Source organism: Cryptomeria japonica, chromosome 2 (assembly GCF_030272615.1).
Source record: "Cryptomeria japonica chromosome 2, Sugi_1.0, whole genome shotgun sequence".
In the NCBI taxonomy this organism is placed as follows: Eukaryota; Viridiplantae; Streptophyta; class Pinopsida; order Cupressales; family Cupressaceae; genus Cryptomeria; species Cryptomeria japonica.
The window spans coordinates 164,176,188-164,201,945 of NC_081406.1; the positions used below are offsets into that span (position 1 = coordinate 164,176,188).

General features: G+C 38.7%; 1 protein-coding gene across 7 annotated transcripts in view; it reads right to left on the minus strand.

Annotated features, from left to right (window-relative positions):
• The window catches only part of LOC131065979 (uncharacterized), a 127,355-nt gene that overhangs the window by 80,818 nt on the left and 20,779 nt on the right, over window positions 1-25,758 (minus strand). For all 7 annotated transcript variants that reach the window (XM_058000632.2, XM_058000627.2, XM_058000628.2 and 4 more), the window contains 2 exons: window positions 24,525-25,209; window positions 24,212-24,296 (listed from right to left, as the gene is read on the minus strand). In XM_058000632.2, the coding sequence (XP_057856615.2) occupies window positions 24,212-24,296; window positions 24,525-25,209 (770 nt within the window). The remainder of the gene's footprint in view (window positions 1-24,211; window positions 24,297-24,524; window positions 25,210-25,758) is intronic.

Sequence of the window (25,758 nt, forward strand, 5' to 3'; positions counted from 1 at the left end):
ATAAATGACAGCGATAACCAAGAAGAGAGAATTAAGAAGAAAAAGGACGGAGGTTAGAAAAGAGAAAGAAATCGTCAGCAAGAGGCAGTGGCAATATATTCTGAGTAGAATCGTTCAAGGTATGTCTTAATCAAACCCAAGGAAAGTTTAGTAAGTAGTGCGTATAATAGTATGATCAGATTAATATGTTGTTTCAGTCATTTAAAACAGACAAAATATGATATGTATATATACAGATTTCATACAACTGGTAATTGGTAATAATCTGATAATACATCTGTAGAATTTCATAGCATTTCTAAAGCTGATGATACATGCATATTGATACATAATGAACCACAGTATAAAACAGTTTTAATCTCTAACAGTTTCACATTTTAATATGGTAATCATAAAATCACACATATAAGGATAATGCAAATTATGATCTGATTAATAATACACTAAGACAACAATACTATGGAATATCTTAATACAATCTGTAAAATAAGAAAATGGTATTGTTGTGACGTTTTCACACATCGTCCCATTGCAAATGGAGACCCCCTACTTTTTAGGCCCTTCCAGTCTTTTGGCTTTGTTTTTTGGGTCTTTTCGCAGCAGTCTCGTCAGTCTCTCTGCTTTGCAAGTGTTTTGGGGTCATATTGATTAAATCTACTTTTCCTTTGAGCGAGTTTGGTTAAGTCTAGGGCCTGTTTTTGTCTTTTATTTGGGTTTATGCCTTTTGTCCTAGATTTTAGGGGTTTTTGTTAGGGTTTTGAAGAAACTGAGCATACAACTGGAATCAGGATCCTTCAAGGAACCTCCTAGTAAAATTTGAGCCAAAACAAAGTAACTTTCTATTTTTAGAAAGTTCCTATTTTTTAGGGATTTTACAGTCCCGGAATATTGTCATTTTGCCAAAAATCAAACTTACTATTTTTACTAATTCTATTTTCAGTAAGTTTCTATTTTTAGTAAGTGCTTTTCTGACCTATTTTGCCCAAACCTTGGCATTTTGAAACACTTACTATTTGGGAAAATCTATTTTTGGCAGGATCTTCACAGGAAAACACTAAAAGTTGAATATCTCTGAAGACGTTGAAGACTGAATGTACCTGAAGACCATTTCTAAATCCAAAAGAGTCAGAAGGTAGACAAGTTGGATCAAAAATGGTTAAGTTTGGAGCTCCTATTCCAGAAGAGGAAAGCACGCAAAACATCCAAGTCCAAAAATTCACATCAATCCACCAATTTCATCCTGATCCGAAAATGGCCTGAAATTTGACAAAGTCTGAAAACTTGAAAGATCTTCCAAAATCCAAAATTTGCATTATGATTCCTATGGACCTGAAACGACTCTCAAACATCCTGACCATATATATGAAATATAACTTAAAGTATCACTTATACTTAAATGTTATATTTCATATATATATCCTGATGAAGAGCCTGGAATTTGTGAAAAGCATCAAAATCCTCCATGCATGAAGAATTCCGCCCAAGGAAATGATTGGGCGCTAAATGAGGCAAGTCAGGAAATGTTTGGAAATTCATGAATCCTCCACAGTGGTGAAAATTTGCCCAACTATAGACTTGGGCGCCAAAATGAGGGTCTCAAGGATTCACAAAAAATTCCATGAATCCTTCACATAGTGAAAATTCCGCCCCAGGAAGTGATTGGGCGCCAAAATGGAAAAGGCAAGGAGAAATGGATAAATTGTGAGAATCCACCACCTATGCAGAATTCCGCCCTAACACCTGGGAGGGCGCCAAATAGCAAGAGCCATGGAGAAAGTAAAAAAATGAAAACTCCTTCCTCGGGGAAGAATTGCGCCCAAGAAGAAGAAATTCTAGGAAAGGTGAAAATTTGGCTAAGTGTCGGAGATTCCTTCCTTCAGGACAGAATTCCAGGAAAGGTGAAAATTTGGCTGTGTTGGAAATTCTTTCCTTCACGACAGAATTCCAAGAAAGGTAAAAAATTGACTAAGTGTTCGAAATTTCTTCCTTCAGGACATAGTTCTTTGAAATCATGAAAATTGGCTAAGGCATGAAGAATTTCCTTCCTCAGGTTAAGGAACAAATTTCTTTCTAAAGGAGAATTCCTTCACAACATGAATTCCATGCCGAGATGAATTGAAGGTTCAAAAAAAAAAAATTTTGGCAAGGAAAGAATCACGGATGAACTGAACAAGAAATTCCCCCATAGGGAAAAAATTGAAAAATCCATTCTCGGGCATCAAGAATCATCCGAATTTGAAAATGATGGTGGACTTGGAGTCGTGAGGGAATTTTCTCTCTCCTGGACCATGGAACCTTAATTTGTAAATTTTCCTAAAAAATAGGAAATGTGCAGAATTGATGAATTATCTTCTCCAAGGCAAGGAAAATTCAAAATCTCAAGAAAATTCTTCCCAGATAAAGTTTTCTCTCTCCAAGTGGCAGCCAAGTCAACGCATGCAGAATTATTGGAGCATCTTTTGCATGTTGTCATCACATTTGAGGCATTATGGCAGATTCCTTTTGCATGCAACTGTCACATGTGGAGGTGATGGTGCATTTATGACATGATGGGGTGAATTTTGCATGGATGAATACTCAATGCACATTGGGCGAATTTGAAAGAGATGGTATATTTAATGCTTCATGGGTGCCATTTTTGGAAGGATTGTAATTAATTGTATATGGGCTTGAGTGGAGAATCTTTTGGGAAAACCCTAATTAGGGTTTTGCATGTAGCCAGGGCTTGAAGCCTATATAAAGGGGTGACCCCCCTCATTTGTGAAAGGAGGGAGCTTTGTATGAAATTGTTGCGATAAGTTTTGAGATAATAACAGTGAAACATTGTTCTCTGATGGTGTCCACTTAAGTTATTTTTTTTAAGCTTGCATGGTTTCACCTTCCTCACTTAGATTAGAAATAGTGAAGTGCTTTTATTTCAATGGAAAATGTAATGGTGTCTGATGAATTTCCATGGTTCATACTTTTTGCATCTTGCTGATTGTAAGTTGCAATGTAAAGTTAGCCTGAACCCCCCAAATTTGTGCTAAGTTCGATTGTGAATGGTCTTTTGGATTGCGCCGTGTTGGGTATTCAAATGCACTTTCTCAATATGAAAATTCTTCAACATCCTCAGAAGATTGCATCGGTTCTTGCAGAGTTGTAGTTTATCTTGGCGAAGCAGAGCTTGGTTTGTTTGGAATTTGTCCACCAAAGCATTAACTGTTGATATCATGGCCCTTAGGAATAGATTTAAATCCTTTTGAACCCTTTCCCTTTTACTTTCATTTCATTTTAGTTCGTTCGAAGCAGAAGCATCATGGATTCGCTATATCCGATGATGGAGTTCCAGCCATAGCAAAGAAGTGAAAGAATGATGCAAACGTAGGCCCCTTGGATTACCAGCAATCACATCAGCCAACTGAGTCACGTCCACGCATTGAAGGAACCTTGGAGTCAATTGTTTGAACTTCGTGCAATCTTAGCATGCAATCGCACTTTGATCAAGAGAGAGTGAAGTGACCGTTAGGCAACTTTATTTTGTGTTCAATGTAGTCATAAAAAACACATCAACAGGTATCAAATAATATAATAATCAGTGAATGGCAATACAACCACTGGTGTCATTATTGTTTAATGAATATCTGATCAAACATAATAAACTGTTAAACTATGGATGGAAGGATGACTTAGATAGGTAAGAGGGTTAAGGTTTACCTTCTAAGTAGCCCACCTTTGATGACAAAGCCTACAATAGGCCAAGAGGACAAAGATTCGTTCCTAGGATTAGATTGATTAAACTGAGAACTCCGCTATGCTACCCATATCGTTCCTGCATTAATAATGTACAAGGGTAAAGAGTGTGATCTGGAGAATAAGACCCACACCATGTTAATAAGACCTGGAAGGCTTAGCATGGGTTGGCCAAGCAACCCAATCAAGACTCTATCCCCAAATCAAAGTATGATCAGGAGAATAAGACCCACACCATGTTAATAAGACCTAGAAGGCTTAGCATGGGTTGGCTGGGCAACCCAATCATGACTCCATCCCAAAAACATTAATCTGCAACAAATTATTGATAATTAAAACAACTATAAAAACTACAATTCAATATGCAAATAGATAGAGTAATCTTATTGTTATCTACCAAAGTTGCACCCTCACCAAGTTGCAGCACTTGATACTTTGAAAAAATGTGGGATCTTTCCAGGTTTGTGGGTCACCTATATTGGAAAGAACCTCCGGAGAAGGCCGGATTCCTAAAACTATTATCACCTACACTTATTGATTTTCTGAGAAAAAAGTGAGAAGGAAAAACATAAACTGAAAACTACAACTTAACAAGTGATACACCAAATGATATCTTGAGAGTAAACAGCAAATAACACACAATATAGCAGCAATAATAAAGCTTTCCTACACAACTCAATGGCTCATAATCTCTACATAAAAGATTCATAAACAGGCTGTATAATCATAATCCTAAGAGGAAAAAACTCTTCCTTCACAAACTTAAGACTAATAATTACTGAAAAACACAGCTTATGACCTGCAAAAATATTCGTATTCCTATATAAGGCTTCAACATGAAATGCAATTTTTTGGGGAAAATCTGACCACAATGAACTGCATAACACTAAAGACACAGTAATAAAAATATGAGAAGGCACAAGCTACTATCACTGCAAAGGGTGTCACCAATCTGTATTAGTTCTGAAAATGTGTTACAAAATCATTCCCTTCTGCAGAAATAACTCTGAAATTACAGTCTGCTCCAAAATGAACAAGTCAAAACCCCTAAAAAAGAACACTGAAGGAGGTATATATGCTTTACAAAGCAGTCAATGAATAAAAAAAAACACTGAAGGAGGTATATATGCTTTACAAAGCAGTCAATGAATAAAAAAAAATCTCCACCTCCTCTTGGGCGAGCAAACACAAAAACCCAACTTTGAAGACCTAAAACAAGTCTGAAAGGGAGAATACTTGGTCAAAAAGTTAGGCCCCTCCATACTTTGCCATAAAAGCTCCTGAATGCCCCATAAATGACCCCAAAATATCTCTGACAGGCCTGCAAGCCTTCATCATTGCAAAAATATCTTTGACTTGCCAATAAATGAGAATAAGATAAATATCTAATAAAGTGATTTATAAATCATCACTTTACTAAACATTTATATTATTTCATTTTTACAATTTTCAACCTTCCTCTTACCTACTTGGCCATCTTTTATAAATGCAATAATATCCTTTGACTTATTAATAAATTTAAATAAGGAAAATATTCAATAAAGTAATCTTTATTATTTACTTTAATAAACATTTGTCTTAGCTTATTTATTGATAAAGATATCTAGTAAAGTGATAAAGAATAAATCACTTTATTAAACACTTAATCTTTATTTCATTTTTAAAATATCAAATAAAGTGATTTATTAATTATTATTTTACTAGATATTTTTATCTTTTGTTTAAATTTATTAATAAGTCAAAGTTATTATGCTTCATTAAAAAAATATTATTGAGTGATTTATAATTTATCACTTAATAATATTTATTACATTGAAATCAAGTGATAAATTATAAATCACTCAATAATATTTTACATGCCATAGTGAATATTCATTATGTAAAGGCTTATGAATCACAATACCCATGGGTATTGGTGAGAGGCAAAGTAAAATGAAACAGAGGCAAAGAAAATTTGCCTTGACTTGGTCGCATACTTAGGGTAAATGAAACCCTACTCCATCTCATTCTTCTCTTTTGCATTTGATATCTTCATTTTTGCTGGAAATGAAATTGCAATGCCGCCATGGGGTTTCGGAGTTCCGTTTGCACCATTTTTTGGCGATTTTGCATAGTTTCCTTTGTCGATTCTGCTCTCTGATAAAGCCTGCTCTGCTTGGACGCCACGCTTGAGCTCCTTGGAAACTATTTAAGGGCTAAACCAGGCATATTTCACAATTTCGAATATTCGAATGGGCTTTTCTGGAAAATAATGCAAACTTACAGACTGTTGTGGTAAGCATTATCACTTGTGGATTCTCTTTATGCGAAAACTTTGCCTTTATAGTTGATTATCTGAAAAGATCATTGTTTGACAAAGCAATGCGTGAGATTGCTTTTCCTGGATTTCTGTGTTAATGTCATTGGTCATAGACTCATTACTAGCTATGCGAGCAGAGATGGAACATTTATTGTTGCATCTGAGAAATTGGATTTTCGACTCTCACTGACCACAAAAATTTGCAACAGTTTGAGTTACTTGAACTGCATCTATAGAGTGAGGTTGTTGTAATTTCCCATTCAAATGTATTTTTCTCTGGATGCCACTGGATATGTGTAAGCTTGAACAGTCCAGGTAGTCTTATTGTTCTTATCATAACTTGTTGTAAGTATTTTGAAGAAACTTGAAAGGCCGTCATTTGTTGACATACACTCAGGTGAAACCCCAAACATTTGAATATACTGCTGTTTTTCTGCCATCCTTTGTATAATGCCCATTCATGAGTGCTTGAGGTGTATCCCTAGTCATGGCTTCCTTCCATATCTCTGTTATGACTTTACTGTGACTGTTCTTTAAAGATTTTGGCTATGCTTCTGACAGTGATGACTGTCGTATGAGAAATGTGAACTGTCCTTTGCTTTACATCCTTATCAAAGACTCGGAAAGATATGATTGTCTTTCTTCTCATGAGGAGCACTGCCTTTTCTATTTGATGGACTGTCTTTATAACCCACGTAGTGACTGCCTTGTGAGTTGGGACTCCTTGGACTGAGACAGATTTGACAGTGAACTCTTCCACCAACTATTTATGTCTCCATATCAACACTGTATTTGGAGCTGTATATTGCTACTTAGCATAGGTACTTTGGCATTGTAATTGTTCAACTCAACAAACTCTCTTCTTAGTGTTTTGCCTCTCAGATCTGCTCACTTTAAAGTCACTTTATGACTGATATTAACAGTGGATGCTTACTGTTTTGTCATTCTTCAACTACCCTGCCACTTTGATTCTCGATTATTGTGGCATGGAGTGTGTAGACTGTCCTCTGAAGGCTGCTTATACCTTTGATCAAAATCCTACGGTGCTCTCTTGTGTGCACAGTCATGATCACATACAGGGCTGCTACTATTATGACTGTTATTGCTCCATTTGACTGCTACAAATCTGCAAACTGGTCACTGTTTTGATTTGAGACAAGGCTCTATGTATGAGGGACTTTTGTCAATGCAAAACAGGTTGTGTGCTTAGAATATCTTACTTGATGACATTCTTGTCACTGTTTTTCTTGAAAACGGATTCTTCTCTTGACTGAAACATTATCACTGTTTGGCTTTTCATACGTCAGCATGCTGAGCTCAACCCTTGTGGGAGCCCATTTTACCCCACATGCTTAAATAATTACATTGAATGAAGTAATCAGTGGTGAAACCTCACTTGTATCTGCACATTGAACAAACTGTTAGAAATAATATGCCTATGTATGATGATTTTCTTGATTCTCTTAGACACCTAAAATATGCATCTCCTTTGCAGTGCACATCAAGACCGACTTATACATGTATAAGTGAATGTTCATGTATAGTGTATGACCTTCATTGCTTAGAACACAGTTCTAACTCATTACCTATCATTTAATGCAGGAAACGGGAGCACTGAGGACTTGAGGAAGCTAGGAGGAGCAGGACAACACCAGCAGATTTATGGATCAGCCAACAAGCACCAGTCATTCAGGCAATGACTGGTCACCCTCTAGACATGCATTTTTTAGCATTTACTCATTCATGTATAATTTAGCTTTCATGTGCATCATGCATATTGAATGAACAAGGTCAGTCTCACGGCTTATTGTGTGAGACATGCACTCTATCATTTTAATAAAGATTACATTTTTTTAGAAGACTTGCCTACTCTTTTTATGCTTCGTACATTTATATCAATGAAATGATTTTATTTTACAATCTTTGCTTTCTACAATCTTTTAAAGTTATTTCATTTGTACTTGAATGCAACATAGAGAGGCCATTAAATATACCACTTGCTCAAAAACTTAGTGGCTCTACCTAATTGAGCCTATAGGTGAAAATCTGGTAACACTTATTTGTTTCTGCAGGGTATTTTATAGGGAATTTATAGAAGTAATAAGTAAGAAGGTAATTTTCTTGTCCTAGTTCACCAATTATTTGTATTTTATCCAGGGGTACTAAGTATGGGACATTACATACAAATCATATTATATGCAGCGATTACATTATGGGTAATGATTAATAGAGAATGAGAAGATTAGTAAGGAAATAACACACCAGGGCAGCCATTAAGTATGAAGGGTGCAACCCTTGCAAAGGCAATAGACTCAACAAAAAGGTGTGTCCGCTCCTCACTTGAAGATATAAGAGGAAGGACAAACCACTTGGAAAATCCATCCATGGGAGGATCAATCGAAGAAGATCAATCAACACTCAAGCCAATACAAGTTATATACACACACACACACACACACACTACATATATACATACATACATACATATATATATATAATGCATTATCATATGATTTAGATCATAGTAGTAAAAATCGTTTAGGAAAAAAAATCGGCAAACCAAAAGTATAAGATTTTTTGAAAAACTTGGACTTAAAAAAAAATAAAAAATTGTAGAAAAAGAGAAAAAAACTATATTTTAAATAACTTCAAGGCATTTCCATAGCATAGAGATATAAAGAGAAAATAAAATAGAGTTTAAGCCGTGAATTGTAGAAAAAAGTTTTTTGTTGTTTATATTCATATTACTGATTACATAGGCAAATAATCAGTTAACTTTTTAAGAGGGCAATCACCAAATACACCAAATAGTTGTCTAAGTCAGATCAAATATTAACTAATTCTATGAAGTAATAGAGATCAAAAGTTAACAAACAAATAGGAAAAGTGAAAACCATTTTGAAGTGATCCAAGAATTTCATTGTGATTGAGGCAAGGAGTTTTGTAGGGTCAATCCAATATTTTAGAAAGCTTATCAAATCATATTCCACAATTGCACTACGTTATATCATAGTAACTGTTTACCCTCTCGGGTGAATAACTTAAAACATACAGATAAAACACGTGATGCAGAATAATAATGCCATAGATATCAGATAAAGTATAAGAGATGTTATTCCATTCATAATCGTCTCTCAAAAGTTACATTCGGGAGTATATAAAGGTACCGAGGGGGTGCGAGTGCCAACCGTCGCACCGTAACTACCATCCCTCGGTTACCGACTAACAAAGACAATTACAACTTAATTAACTAGTTTTATTCGTGTAAAACATTGCCGCCAACATCATCCCCCCCAAAAAGAAAAGTCGTCTCCAAGCTACTTACAACAAAATGAAGAATACATGGGGACTACAGAACCCAAAATCAAAAACTAATGGGGTGCAGAGGGCGTCCCTGATGAAGAAGGCACCGATAGTGGTGTAGCAGCGGACGCCAATCGCCCACGGAGTTCGTACACTTGCTCCGTCCTCTTCAGGTCCTGCTCCACCACCATCTGCCGCTCCATGGCAGTCTTTACCATATAGGCTGCCTCCAACACCTCCTTATCCTTCTTGTCCACGCTCTCCAGTGCACTGACCAATCGAGTCTCCAACTGCTCTCTGGATGTCCTTTCCTCTTCCAACTGTATCAGCAAGGCAGACTTCTCTGCTACTAAAGTATCCATTGCTATCTGAGCCTGTGCCATGGTAGCCTCCAGCTCCCGAAACCTAGTAGTCAGCTCCTCCCGAGCTGTCACTACTGCTACGCGCAAAGCCTCAAATGTCATTGTCGTCTGTTGTGTCCTTCGAAGCTCAACATAACCTTCGTGGAAGGCCTGCTCCACCTCTCTCAACAACGACTGCATCCATGTCTCACCAACCCCCTCAGTGAGGCTCCAAGCCTCCAACATCTCCTGGTTCTCCGTCTCAGGCCACCCGGCACACTCAAAACACCTCTCAAACTCCTCTCTGCATCCGGTGCAAGCAAAGGTCAACAACCGCTCCATCAGCTCAACCATGGCGGCATCCGCCTGGAGTGTGGTAGATGACACAAGCCGCTGTGCTCTCAGAGTCATCTCAGCAATGAACTGCTCCAACTCTCTTGTACCCTGCTATACTCCCACAAGCACCCCCTCCTCTCTGTAAGGACTGGTTACTACAACTGCAGGGGGTGACGCAGTCGTCTGAAGTGCCCTACTACTCGGAGAGCTCCCCTCCTCGAGATCAATAATATCCAAGGGATGCATGGCCCTGCCTGGAGATAGAGCAGCCTCTCCCACCGGTGCCACGGGTGTGAGCTGGTAACAGCTCAACCATGCACTGAGGTCATCATGGAGAGCGCCTGCTTCCATCATTGCCTCCTGCATATATCCTGGCAAACTTGGCACATCCGGCACATCATGCACCTCCTGCTCCATGGAAGCCCTTGCACTCGCCAAGGTACTCGGCCCATCTGGCTGAAGTGAGGCCACCCCAAAGTCAGTCCCTACTGTGGTCTCGACCCACGGTGGTGTCATCGCTATCGTCACCCGAGGCTGCCCAAAGCTAGGAACTGGCATCGTGGTGACTACGCTCACTGTCTCGAATGACCGTGGCACCGCCAACTGACAAGTCTCCGGTAAGCGTGCTGGTGTAAAGTGGACCTGAACCTGTGATGCTAAAACAGACCCTTCTGTACCCGCCAATTCCACTACCTCCTCTTCAAGCAACTGGTCACCTCTTCTTCCTGCCAACGCACACCAGATGGCAAAACTCGTTTGCCTGTGTCTACACTCAATTCTAAAGCTTTTTGCCCTCCCTGCAACTTGTCTTCTAACGGCTGTAACCGTTTTCGCCAATCTGCCTTGTTCTTATTTGTGTCCATTGGTCCCGATTAATTCCTTTAATCTGCTTTTATAGCTTTAAAGCCAGCTTGCCACTTTCTGCCACTTCCAACTGCCTGCTGCCACTTTCTGCTTCCAGCTGCCAGCGTTCCCCTTGCTCCTGTCGGTCGATAGTACGGTGTATGGCGGGGTGCGGTGTACTTGGCATGCAGGTGTGCGGTGTCCAATCTCCTTCCTCCGTGATTTTGTTTTTCTTACTGTTAGCTGGGTCTGCCTTGTGATTTTTCCTTTGGCCTGCGTTGGAATTTTGTTTTTGACGTTGCGGTTTATTTATGGTGGAGACGGTGCCATCGTATGGTGGACACATAGTGCCACTGCATGGTGACCTCGCAATGCCACCGCACGATGGTCCCGCGGTGTCACCAGCGTGGCCCCCACCGTACGGTGTCTCCGTTTTTTTTTGTTTTTTTTAATTTTTTAAAAAAAATCGGGCGTATGATCAACTGTCGTACGAACCCGTATGACCATACGGCTTTTTTTTTTTTTCAATTGTTATTTCTTCTAGAGGGTCTGGGATCGGTCGCCCGTCTCTGTTCGAGGTACTGTTTTAATTTCGACCCATTGACGACGTCTGGTATCTCCTTCCCATCGAGCGTCCACAACTTAATCGCCCCGTTGGCATTGACCTCGCGCACCTTGAAGGGGCCTAGCCATCGCACTTTTAATTTTCCTGGTTTGATTTCGTTCCTCCCATTGAATTTCAACACTAAGTGCCCCGGAGTAAACTTCATTCGCCGAAGATGCTTGTCATGCTAGACCTTCTGTCTTTGTTGGGCTGCCTCTGTGGCCCATTGTGCCATCATTCTTTTTTCGTCCAACTTGCTTAAGGCATACAATCTCTCCCTCAGGCTCTCCATATCCCCGAGTCTGTTCTCCACTGCAATGCGAAGGCTTGGCACCATGAACTCCGCTGGCACCACAACTTCCTGCCCGTACATGAGTTGGAACGGAGTCTGGCCAGTGGTCACCTTGTAGGTTGTGCGGTAGGCCCACAAGACCGAGGGTAATTTTTCTTCCCAATCTTCTCCCTCGACACTGCACGACTTGTAAATCACACTCACGATAATCTTGTTGGTAGCCTCGGCCTGCCCATTGGCTCGCGAGTAATAGGGCCTAGACAATGAATGGAAAATCTTGAATTCCGTAGTAAGGAGTTTAATAACGTGATTCACAAAATGTCCACCCCTGTCGCTTGTCAACTACATAGGGATCCCATACCGTGTAATAATTTGCTCGTATATGAATCTTGTTGTACTTATGGTTGAGTTGTCAGGTAGGGCCCGCGCTTCAACCCACTTAGTTAAATATTTCGTGGCTACCACAATGTAGCAACACCTCCTAGCATGGCTCACCTTGAGTGGCCCGATAAAATCGAGCCCGCAACGCTCGAATAGTTTTTGAGCATGCGAAGGGTTGAGGGGCATGAAATCCCTTTTCAACGGCCTCCCCGCTCTCTGGCACGTATCACAACCTACTACCCATTCTCTCGCATCATTATACAATGTAGGCCACCAGAGGCCTGCAAGCAACACCTTCCTTGCCGTAGTGTCCAGTCCCATATGGCCTCCTGCGGGCCCCTCATGTGCTTCCCTCAAGACGCTTGGCACCTCTTCCTCCATCACACACCAGCGTAACACCTCGTTGGGCCCCATTTTATACAATAAACCATTAATTAGCTAGAATGTGCGGCTTCTCAACACAAGCTTTCTTCGCTCTCCCATTGGCATGCCTTGGGGGAATACGGAGGTGGAGAGATATTCCCCGATGGCAGTATAAAATGGTGGTAGTACTGCAATCTTGAATAGGTGGGCGTCTGGGAAGTCATCATTTACCCCTTCTGGTGGCTCTCTGGACCTGATCCGGGACAACTGGTCAGCAATAACATGGCTTTTGCCTGGCCGTACAATTATTGTGAACGTAAACTCCTGAAGTAGCAGTAGCCATCTACTTATCCTGCCTTGGATGATGGGTTTGTTTACCAGGTACATCAAGGCCTGATGGTCCACATAGAAGGTGAAGGGTGTCGCTAGCAGGTAGTGTTGAAATTTTTGTACGGCATAGACCATCCCGAGGGTCTCCCTCTCAGTGGTACTGTAGCTCCTCTCTGCTTTTGACATCAACCTACTCGCAAAATAGATGGGGTGATCCAACCCGTGTGCCCCTTCCTGGGCTAGCATAGCACCAATGGCATAGTTCGAGGAATCCACGTGTTCGAGGAATCCACGTGTACGTGGAATTCAATCATTTGGGAAAAAAATCAGCAAACCAGAAGTATAAGATTTTTTCAAAAAATGGGAAAGAAATTGAATTTTAAAAAATCGTAAAAATTTGTAGAAAAATAGACACAAACTACTTTTTTTTTAAAACTTAAAGGCATTTCCATAGCATAGAGATATAGAGAGTAAATAAAATAGAATTTAACCCATGAATTATAGAAAATAGATTTTGTTTATATATTCATATTGCTAATTACATAGGCAAATATTCATTTTACTTTTTAAAAGGGCAGTCACCAAATACACCAAATAGTTGTCTAAGTCTGAGATCAAAGATTAGCCAAGTCTATGAAGTAGGCTAAGATCAAAATTTATCAGACTGAGTTCCAGCTATTGTTAGGAATTTAGTAAAAGTGGAAGCCATTTTGGTGATCCAAGACTTTCATTGTGCTCGAGGCAAGGAGTTTTCTAGGGGTATTAGCTAAGTCTATTAAGTAGCTGAGATCAAAATTTATCAGACAGAGATCTAACTATTGTTAGAAATTTAGTAAAATTGGAAGCCATTTTGAAGTGATCCAAGACTTTCATTGTGATTGAGACAAGGAGTTTAACCCATGAATTGTAGAAAATAGATTTTTGTTGTTTATATTCATATTGCTGATTACATAGGCAAATATTCATTTAACTTTTTAAAAGGGCAGTCACCAAATACACCAAATAGTTGTCTACATCCGAGATCAAAGATTAGCTAAGTCTATGAAGTAGCTGAGATCAAAATTTATTAGACAGAGATCCAACAATCGTTAAGAATTTAGTAAAAGTTGTTAATGCATGATAGCTTCGGTAAGATAAATGATTGAATGAGAGATAAATGAAGTCTCTCATTTAATCATTTATCCTATCGATAAACCATCAAGAAAACTTCAAGCTATTTTCATCTGATAATCATTCCTCTTTTATATATCAAATCTACTTAGTCGATCAATATCGATAATCATGTTATAGCATGGTATATCGGTGATCACTGATGGTTATCAGGTTAACTATGTATTCCGATTCACATCGGATGTGCTCCCAGCAATAAACAAATAATTATCGAGTTGCTTTCGGGTGGCAAAGTATGCACCGCTTGGGATATATAACCTTTAGTTAGTGATCGGTGTCAATTAACTTAGACACCGATTCCCATCGGTTAATATGCCACGCCAACACCATCGTGAATACTGATTGGCATATACACTATGTAACGTGAACCCCGATTAGTATCGGGCTGGTAATAAATTAAACACTGGTTGATAACATATATCAAAGGGTGCGATCAAGTAGTGTCTTGATCGGTCAAGTCACTACTTGATCGGTCATGTCCATAAGACATGACCAGTCAAGGCACTGCTTGATCCTCCCCTCTTGCATATATATATCATTTGATATTTGTGAAGAGGATATTGACATCGAAAAATACTCCTCTCACCTATCAAACAAAGAAGAGAGTCAGATTTATAATAGAGATAGAAAATTACATAGATATAGAGAATACCATTAAGAATACATCTTGCATATTGAATTGTAAATTGAACATCATTTACAAAAGTGAAAGCCATTTTGAAGTGATCCAAGACTTTCATTGTGATTGAGGCAAGGAGTTTTCTAGGGGTAGTTCAATATTTGAGAAAGCTTATCAAATCATATTCCATAGTTGCAATGCTTTATATTCCCTAATGGCAATTGGTAAGTCTTTTATGTGGGGTAGAATTCAACAAAAGGCATTTGTTTAGCTGAAGTAAAAGATCAGCAAGCCACTGGTTTTGGCAATACCTAGCTTGCAACTACTATTTTAGGTAGAGACGAATTTTAATGATTGTGTGTTGGAGGCTCTTTTATTACAACTATGTAAGCTTGTTTGTTGTCATTCAGATTTATTTTGTGGAGCACTTTAGATATATTGCTCACATAATGAATTGTACGTCTTTGTTTGAGCAAAACTTAACTATATCAATTATAAATTAAAAAATCATATATCTATATCTACATATATTAAATATGTCTTTAAACATTTAGTGTTATGGTAGAAAAACTCCATTGGTGAGGTAGGCCACCAAGGTTCAAACCCCTACTGGGCCATTGAGCTCGTGGGATTTCTACCTTTGTTGGGTCATTGAGCTTATTGGTTTAAACAAGTGTGGGGAATGAACCCCCAAAAATGGACAAAATAACAAACTTTTTCGACGTTGATTCTACATTGACTCTGATTTTGTCTCGGACCAACCCTATTTCTAAGCAATTGAGTAATTTCACGCGTTTTTCTAGGGTTTTGCAAGTTTTTACAATGATTTTTTTCACTTTCTTGTCATTTTTGGGGGTTTTAACGTGATTTAAATGCAAAAAATCTTTGAAAATTGGGTCAACACTTGGTCAACGATTTTTTCATGAATCGGGATTTTTTCGGGGAATAAATCGGATAGCTCCAGGATTCAAGATTAACCGGGTATAATCGTGACTATTGCTTCATTGATTTTGATAACTCATTATATGTCTTCATTGATAAGAAGTATGAATATTTGCAAAGATATGATTAATAATAGGAATGTATGATTAATGTGGATAAGATTCCTTTAAGCTTATAGCCAATCCACCATCCCATTATGAAGGGGAGATAGGACATATGAGGAGGGCAAGTAGTAAAAGGTCCATTCAAGTAGTGGTAACCCCGAATGGTGTTGGGAGTTTGAATGGTGGATGCCATTAACGAGCACTTGGGCTTGATGGATAGACTCAATGCGCCTTGGGTGATCCCCAGGGTGCTTCATAGTGTGGATGTAATGTTGGGAAAATCCCTAAGGGAATTTCATGTACATTAAGAGTATTATAATGATGAGTAGAATTCCCTTTGGAACATTGTTGAAACATATGTTTATTTTCTATTGATGACTAACCTGGTTGTAGGATCTAAATCAAAGCATTAATCCAAGTTTCACTTAGAAATTCTTGGGCAAATTAAGTTAAATACTAATAGAAGACATTACATGGACGTTTTTTAGGACCTTGGCAACACAACATTATAAGAATGCAAGGATGGTAGGAAACAACACTTATGTGAACCCTAACCAAGATAGACCCATTTGGTACTATCTTAGATTGGTTATCTATGATGGGCTAAACAATCCCAATGTGTAAGGGGGGTATAACTCAGGAATATAGGAGACAATGAAAACACAGTGCCAATTATACCTTTGTTGCAACTTCCTGTTTGTTGTTTTAATTGTTAGATATAACTCTCTAACCCAACATGGTACCATTCTTGAAGATTCAAACCTTCCACACAAACACACTTGAAACAAAAAAATCTTTCACTATGAGTTATAGGAAGTAGAAGTAAGAATTACACATGTTGTTCATGGTTCAATAATGCAAACCAAGGAAACATTTTAAGGAAACCAAAATTGTTGAAACATTAGAGGATTTGAACACACATATCTACACCTTACCACTATATGTAATAACAAATGAAAACATTTAAGGAATTACAATGATGCCAATTATTGTAGGTGGTTGTGTGAGGTGTTATCAATTATATACAGGTTTAAGGCAGCTAGTTGACCTTGATCTAGTGATAGTTATTGGGGTCAGGTGTACATTTAGGTATAGCTAGAGATTGTTACTTTTTTAAATTATTTTTATATAAAAACCTATCAAGGAGACTTTTGGGAACACCCTCCTAGATTTAAGTCAATCCCAAAGAGAAGGAGAGATTACCCACTCTCATTGTAGGCCTTCAACCATCCTCAATCTATTGATGAACTCTCCTTTTGCCTTCTTGAAGACAGACCCCTATCCCTGAAGGTGAGACAAGTTCCAAGACCATTGACCTACAACTATAGGACCTAACGTTGCCTATGAAAAATTGCCTATGTTTCCTCTTTCTTCTAGAATACTCTAGCTAAGTGTCCACAAACATGACAAATTTTGCATCTAAATAAAATATTTGTAGTACACTCGGCTTCAGCTCCTTCAAATGGAATTCTCCCACGTCTAGAATTATTATGTCCAAAGAGGTTTCTCTAGATCCAAGTATAGTTCAAGATCCCTATTTCACTGTTATTGTTTTAAGCTTTATGTTCCTCCCTGTGACCAATATTTTCCTAAGGACTAATTCTCACCAATATTCATTTGGGGAAGACCTAACCAAACAAGAACTATACTTTGGAGATCGTCTAATGGGTCAAAAGATGGAGACTAGTATTTCATGAATATTCCTAGCTTCATTAACCAAGGTCCACCTAAGAAGATTCAATTCTCTCCATTTTAGAATAAAAAGATGCCATAGAGTTTCCTTTGGACATTACCAAGTGTCCCCCAATTTAGCAGGTTTCCAGTTTTCTTGCACCCACACTCTCAAAATTTTGGGCCTCGAGAAGGCTCCCATGAATTGATAGATCAAAGAACCTTCTTTTAAAAGCTATAACCAGCCTTCCATCTTGTCCATGGAAAAACAAATCTTTATGTAGGTTACCCATTGAAACCTAGTAGATCTTTTTTGCAGCTCTAAGCAAAGTCATGGGCCACAAAATCCTTCAAAAATTTATTAATTACAAGGTTTGATGGTTTGTGGTCATGTGAGGAAGTTAAGTGTGTCATCCATTCAACCCTAGATTGATGGTAGTGGATAAATTCTTGAGTAGAGGGTACTAGAGGTAGATTGAATTCTGATTAGGATTTTCAGCTTCTTGAGAGTTTCAAATTTACAAGTCAGATGTTTTAAATAACCAAATGACTTTGGATCTAGAATAAGTGGAACACTCAATAAATAGATTTTATATTCTAGAATTCTCTCAATAGTTTAATTTAGTGAACACACACAACTGATGTAACTGAAATCAAACTGGCTTATTGTACAACTATTATCCCTACGAGTTATGACCATTATTAGAATGATACAGATATAACAAACAATCAGAAACCATGAATAAGGTACCTCTATAAAGAAATGGAGGATGCCCAAAAACCTTACATCAATATGGTTGAAAGTTGACAAAAGGTAATATTACATTGTTCTGGAAAAGGACTGTACCAAAATTTTTGTTTCAGTTTGATTAGATGATTGGAAGTGCAGGATCAAGAATCACCATATTCTTTTAGCCCCTTCTGCTTGAGTATTCACCACATTCAATGGCAGACAGGCTGTTGTGATGTCAAAAGAATATTTCTGATTACAAGAATGTAATGAACCTTGCTGTACCTGCCTTGCCTTCCTGAGATTAAGATCAGACTTTTGACTCCAAAGGTTTGATTTGGGCAATAAGCCGGATCTAGGGTTCTCTGCAACATTATAGACATTGCAATATAGATATATCACCAATAATAGTAAATTAGTTACATAACTGTTACATGAAAATAGGCCCATTCAGGACGTTGGGGACGCTCCAGGACAGCTGGCTACCCATCCAAACCCATCCCATCTCTTAGGGCTCATAGGGTTACCTGAGGATGGGACCAGCGCACCCCCGGCTGGGACCCCATATTCCAAATGTGCTGACAAACAGAAAACAGTAGGAAGATAACAAATGTCTACAGGGACAAAAATTAATGATTCCAGAAATTGTGTTACTTAGTCCTTATTTATTCATCCTGTTAATTGGATAGTTGGTTAATGACATCTGGTTTAATTTCAGAATACATGAGTGTTATCATTCTTTCCTTAATTTGTAAGTATTGCTTGTGAATTATTTTTTTATCTTTTATGTCGATTCTTAGAGTACCTCTTTACGACTTATACCTGAACCCGACATTCCGGGTTGTATTATCTGACAGGGAAGATATCCTTCGGCGTGTTATAGGTTTGATTAATTTATGTGGCAAGAATGTTCATTTATTGATCCAAATTTGTGATTGATTACCAATTAATCTATTCAATTACTTTGATTATGTTTATTCCCATTGATGCAGAGACGAGTTACAGAAAATCAGATTGAATTTAATTTGCATATTTAAACACATTTAATGAACGATAACACATGGATGCTCTGCGATACCCAGACGGACTGGCCTGGGAATGCACCAGACTGTTGGCGATGGGGAGGGGGTACTCTATACGACTAGGCGCTGGTTCTTCATCGCTGGGAAGAACCAGCGACTCTCCCTCCACATCGTGACAGCTTGATGCATTCACAGGCTATCTCGTGGGTGGTTTAAGCATTGTAATGAAACTAGATTACTATTATGGCGGAGTAACATAGTTACCTATTTGCGGATTCTCCTTGCTATTTTCCCCTTGTCACCTCCTTTCCCCGTGCTTTCCTTGGTGTGCGTGGTTTATACCTTCTAAAACCACGCGACCCCCCCCTTGGAAGCATGGCGTCTTTTCCAGAGATGACTTGGAGATGATCGCATCCTTTCCTTAATGATATTAGTTAAGGTATAAACACATTTTAATCGGTTAATATAATTTTATTAATTTGAATATTTGGAAAATATACATATATGTATGAATCTCATACAGTTATACTTCTAATGATTTTGTTGTCTATACAGGGATATGACAGTCCTCCCCCCTTACATTGCTTGTCCTCAAGCGATGTGCAGGTTTGGGTGGTTGAGGATCTCTTCACCCTCCCAAGTTGCATCCCCCTCCGGCAACCCTTTCCATAAGATCAAGTATTCTACAATGCTCATATTCTTTATTCTCCTTTCTCTTACATCTAAAAGGGCTTCTAGTTCCAGTGTCACCTTTCCCTCATCATCTAACAAAGGTAACTCCTTGCATGGGGATAGCTGCTGTCCTAATGCTTTTTTTAACCTTGACACATGGAATACATTGTGGATGTGGCTGTTCGGGGGAAGCTCTAGTTCATATGATACCTCCCCTACCTTCCTTGAGATTGGGTAGGGTCCATAGAATCGCAGCTTCATCTTCTCTGCCCCACTAAATTTCAACGAAGACTGCTTGTAAGGCTACAACCGTAGGAAGACTAAGTCTCCTACCTCAAATGATCTTTCAGTGCGATTACGATCAGCGTATATCTTTTGCTGATTTTGGCCCTGATATATGTGATCTTTTAGAGTCCTTAGGATGTCAATGCTTTCCTGAATAAAATCCCTTGCTCGTGGCACTTGACTTTCTGGAGTAATTAGTGATCCAAAAGAGGTGGGTTCATAACCATAAAGTGCTTTGAATGGGCTCATTTGGATTGACATATGATGTGTAGTATTATAGCAGTATTCCCCTAAATGTAACCATTTGGTCCAAGCTTTCTGCTGCCCAGTGACATAATTTCTTAGATATCCTTCAATCCATTTGTTGACGATTTCGGTTTGTTCATCGGTTTGGGGATGATAGCTAGTACTCGGGGTGAGACTAGTCCCTGCCATCCTGAAGATTTCTTGCCAAAATTACCCCATAAATCAGCTGTCTCAGTCACTTATGATATTCTGGGGGAGCCCATGAGATCTTCTTTTACCGGATAGCTACCTATTGTGAACTCCAACTTAAGTACCAACTTAGTGCATTGTACCCTTGCCCCCGTGGTTGTTGCTGCTTCAAACCCCTTGAAAGTTTGTGTGGGTAATTTATGCTGCTTAACTACTCTTTCATCACTGAAGTTATGGGAGGCACCGCTATCCACAAGTGTGCCTACCTTTTCCCCTTTAAGTGAGCTCTTGATTTTGAACAGGGTGTGTTTAGCAGCATGGGTGATCGTGGCAACTATGGCTTGTTCTTCTTCCCCAAATCTCATTTTTTTGTTGGGCGGCTCTTCCTCATCCCCATATGGTGGGGCTTCTATCTTGTGAGCCCAGCTTTGGCATTTATGACTTCTCCCTTCATATGGTTTGAGACATCTAAAACACAATCCCTTTTTCTTAACATCCTCCAAGGCTGAGCGTGTATGACCCTTCTCTCTCTTTCCCTTGCAATAGGTACAAGACTTTACAATGCCTTCTTGGCTGTGTTTGCTGTCCTTGGGTGGAGTTTTGGAGGAGTTGCCAAAGGATTTGGTCTTATCCTTGGGTGAGCTTTCTTCAAATTTCATAGCTTTTTGTGTAGCCTCATCTACTGTTTGGAGTTCATGTGCACTTATTGTGCTTTTGATTGATCCCCTCAGCCCTTCTATGAATAGGTAAGTAAGCTTTTCTGGTGTTAGGCCCGGTACCATCACTGCTAATTTCTGGAATTTTGTGGCATAATTTTCAATAGTCCCCTGCTGCCTTAGTTGGGTGAGCTCTCAAAAGTACCACTCGGGATGCTTTTGGTCAAATCTTTTTATAAGCTTTTGGGTGAACTCATCATAAGTGTTTATAAGCTGATGTCCTTGGGTGATGAGGCCATGGTGCCACCACTCATGGGCAACTTCAGAAAGATGAAGTATAGCAAATTTAATGGCATTGGATTGAGTCATGGGGCTGAGGGATAGATAGGTATCCAATTTTTGGACCCATGACCTAGACGATACCTTTCCCTCACCATCAAAGTTAGGGATAGTCACCTTACTAAGTTTGTTTTGAAGTCCTTTGTGGGCTGGAGGATATCTTTCATTTTGACCAAGTGTCTTTACTTTGGCATTACAATAGTCTTTGAAGGTTACAAGATCTCGTAGTTCGGGATCCAACCTATGGTAGGCTGCAAGAATCTTATCTACATCTTCCATGGGTCTGTCATGGTTATCATCTCTTATTGGCACCTCCTCAGGTAGGAATGAAGGGCAAGTGTGCCTTGAGCTAGTGTCTTTTGATGGGGTGGGGTGGTGGTTTTCAAAATGATTGGATTGAGCTTCTTTGGCATTATGGTTACTTATGTTTTGGAGGGCCTGAAGGGCAAGTTGGTTGTTCCTCTCATTCTGTTCAATGAAGGCTTGCATGGTTCTTTCCGTTTGATACCTTAGTGCTTGAACGGTTGCTCCATGAAGGCCCTAAGTTCATTACTAGCTTGTTCACTCATGTTGTTCACCCCTTTTTTCCTTTCTCTTTCTAAGGCCTTAAGGGTTCTTTGGCTCTGTTGCATCAACTATTTCCACAGCATGGCAGGAAGGAGGCTCTGATACCACTGTAATGAACCTTCTTGTACCTGCCTTGCCTTCCTGAGATTAAGATCAGATTCATGACTACAAAGGTTTGATTTGGGCAATAAGTCGGATCTAGGGTTCCCTGCACCATCATAGACATTGCAATATAGATATATCACCAATAATAGTAAATTAGTTACATAACTGTTACATGAAAACAGGCCCATTCAGGACGTTGGGGACGCTCCAGGACGGCTGGCTACCCATCCAAACCCATCCAAACCTCTTAGGGCTCATAGGGTTACCTGAGGATGGGACCAGCGCACCCCCGGCCGGGACCCCATATTCCAAATGTGTTGACAAACAGAAAACAGTAGGAAGATAACAAATATCTACAGGAACAAAAATTAATGATTCCAGAAAATGTGTTACTTGGTCATTATTTATTCATCCTGTTAATTGGATAGTTGGTTAATGACATCTGGTTTAATTTCAGAATACATGACTGTTATCATTCTTTCCTTAATTTGTAAGTATTGCTTGTGAATTATTTTTTTTATCTTTTATGTCGATTCTTAGAGTACCTCTTTACGACTTATACATGAACCCGACATTGCGGGTTGTATTATCTAACATGGAAGATATCCTTCAGCATGTTATAGGTTTGATTAATTTAGGTGGCAAGAATGTTCATTTATTGATCCAAATTTGTGATTGATTACCAATTAATCTATTCAATTACTTTGATTATGTTTATTCCCATTGATGCAGAGATGAGTTACAGAAAATCAGATTGAATTTAATTTGCATATTTTAAACACATTTAAGAACGATAACACATGGATGCTCTGCGATACCCAGACAGACTGGCCTAGGAATGCACCAGACTGTCGGCGATGGGGAGGGGGTGCTCTATACGACTAGGTGTTGGTTCTTCATCACTCGGAAGAACCAGCAAATCTCCCTCCACATCGTGCCAGCCTGATACATTTACAGGCTATCCCGTGGGTGGTTTACGCATTGTAATGAAACTAAATTTCTATTATCGCAGAGTAACATAGTTACCTGTTTGCGGATTCTCCTTGCTATTTTCCCCTTGTCACCTCCTTCCCCCGTGCTTCCCTTGGTGTGTGTGGTTTATACCTTCTAAAACCACGTGACCCCCCCTTGGAAGCATGGCGTCTTTCCCAGAGATGACTTGGAGATGATCACGTCCTTTCCTTAATGATATTAGTTAAGGTATAAACACATTTTAATCGGTTAATATAATTTTATTAATTTGAATATTTGGAAAATATACATATATGTACGAATCTCATACAATTATACTTCTAATGATTCTGCTGTCTATATGGGTATATGACAAAGAATCCCATCAAAGACATTTTAAAAACAAATTCTCACTGATGTTACCTACATAAGGCAAATTTCCTTTGTTTGATGGCTGACAAAAAGCTACCTGGATACAAACCCCTAGCTTGTCACTGGCAATGTATCTGAAATCCTATTAATTCTCCTCAAAATTCTATGAAGAGGACTCCAAGGTTCTATTTTTTCCCAATTCTTTCTGATGTTGCCTACATAAGGCACTTTTTAGTTGCTTAATGGCTTCTAAGAAGCTACCGGAATCCAAAACACCTTTCCTACCACTGGGATTGAATCCAAAATTCTCATATAAATATTCCAAACCTTTTTCTTCCAAACGAAGTTAACAACAATGATGAGACCCCCAATCCATTTCCTCTGAATCATGGTCAGCCTATGTAACTTGATGAAGGATGGAAAATGGAATTTCAAATGGAATCCAGAACCAATGACAAAGTATTTTTAATGTTTTCAGAAAAGAAAACCCAAATTACAAAAGGAATGAATTGCTTCATTAGACAAGAAGTGAAATTTATCTAATGGAAAATCCAAGAGAAGAATTAACTGGAGAAAATTCAAAAAATCTTAGCAACTGGGGGTGAAATATAAATTTTGACATTTCAGGAAAATTTGACAAACTCTATACATGTAAAAGCTTCTGTGTAAACAAAAATATAGTTTGATTGGCTTACATTTTTTTTTAAAAATGGCCAGTTAAAAGCACACACATTTCTTCTTGATTACCAGGTATTGAATAAGCTGAGTGTCATCATTGGCAGTCATCTCTGCAATATCCCAACACGCTTTCCTCGCAAGCTTCTTCAATTTACTGCAATATGAAGCAGGATAAAAAAAAGTGCCTAATTCCATACAACAAAATGAATAAAGTATTTTACAAAAAGTAAAACCCAAAAGAAGGGCAACCATTTGCAAGCTCTTTGAAAAACCATTCTTGAGCAAACAGAAACATAGAATTTGGGTCCAACAAAAATGGTCACTTTGAAGAACATGCATTGTTATCTTACAACCTAAACTATCTTATTGAGATGATACTTACCTCCTTTTATAATGGTAATAGGAATCTGGGAATTCTTGTTTCAGTTTATACTTGTTAACAATGTTGTATGCTTTCTTGAACATTTTCATATTGTTAAGATGCTGTACAAGAGAGCAAATCATGTCTTTCCCCATATAAGATGCCCATTGTTCTGCAACTTCAACCTGGTTATCATGAATCATGGTATCCAGAAACTCGTGGGGAGTAGAATGCTGAAGAGAAAATTGCTTTAAGAGAGCCACAGCACTGGAGTAATTCCGAGATCTTATCAACTTCAAAATAAATGCCTCCACATTTATTTTTGCTTTCACAGGTTTCTCAGACTCCAATGTCGAACTATATAGTGCCTCCACTAAGTCATCCAGCCCAACATCAAAAACAGTTGCCACTTTGATAAGGATGCGCTCCTCAAGATTGACAGATCCAACTACTACTCTATTGAACAATTGAGCTGCTAATTTCCTTGCTTCAGCAGCATCAGCCAATGGCCTGTTTAGTTTATCCAAAGAGCTCAAAGCTGATGTCAACAAGTGGCTTAGACCTTCCCCATAAGGTGCATCAACAAGGAGTAAGACATTTAGACAGTGCATGACATATGTAGATGGTCCTGGGGATGGAGCACTTGGTAAAGCTTCCATTACTTGTCGCCGAAGAGTCTGGAATTTCATAACTGCTTTGCCCTTTCCTATCAAACAAAACAATGAAAACATGCATAATTGTTTTCCAAAAATATACTCTTTACGAACTGGAAGTCTAGTTGTGAGTGCATGCAAGCTTCATACTGGTTAATGGTTGGACTAAATATCTAACAGAACAGTTATAAATGTACTCACACACATATTTAGCATTAAGAGAAACCTAACATAGATAAGAGAGAACATTCATGATATGAAAATGCACAGAAAAACACTTGCTGTATATTTACGAATCATACATAAAAGCGAAATTGGAGAATACATTTACATGAGATATGACCAACCAAGTCTCAACTAATCATCAATTACAAAGATAAACAATGAGCCCCTCCTTATTGTTACCTACTGTACAGAAAAATGTTATGTTTTAAGCGTGCAAGTTTACTTCATATGAGAATGCACTTTTATAATATATGTAACCTACATTCATGACCATTTTATTAACTATTCTAGCAAGTGTCCAAGCATGCTAATGCAATATAAATAATGATAGGAAAACTCTAAAAGGTTGACAACTTTGTTTCAAAGTTGCATGGATA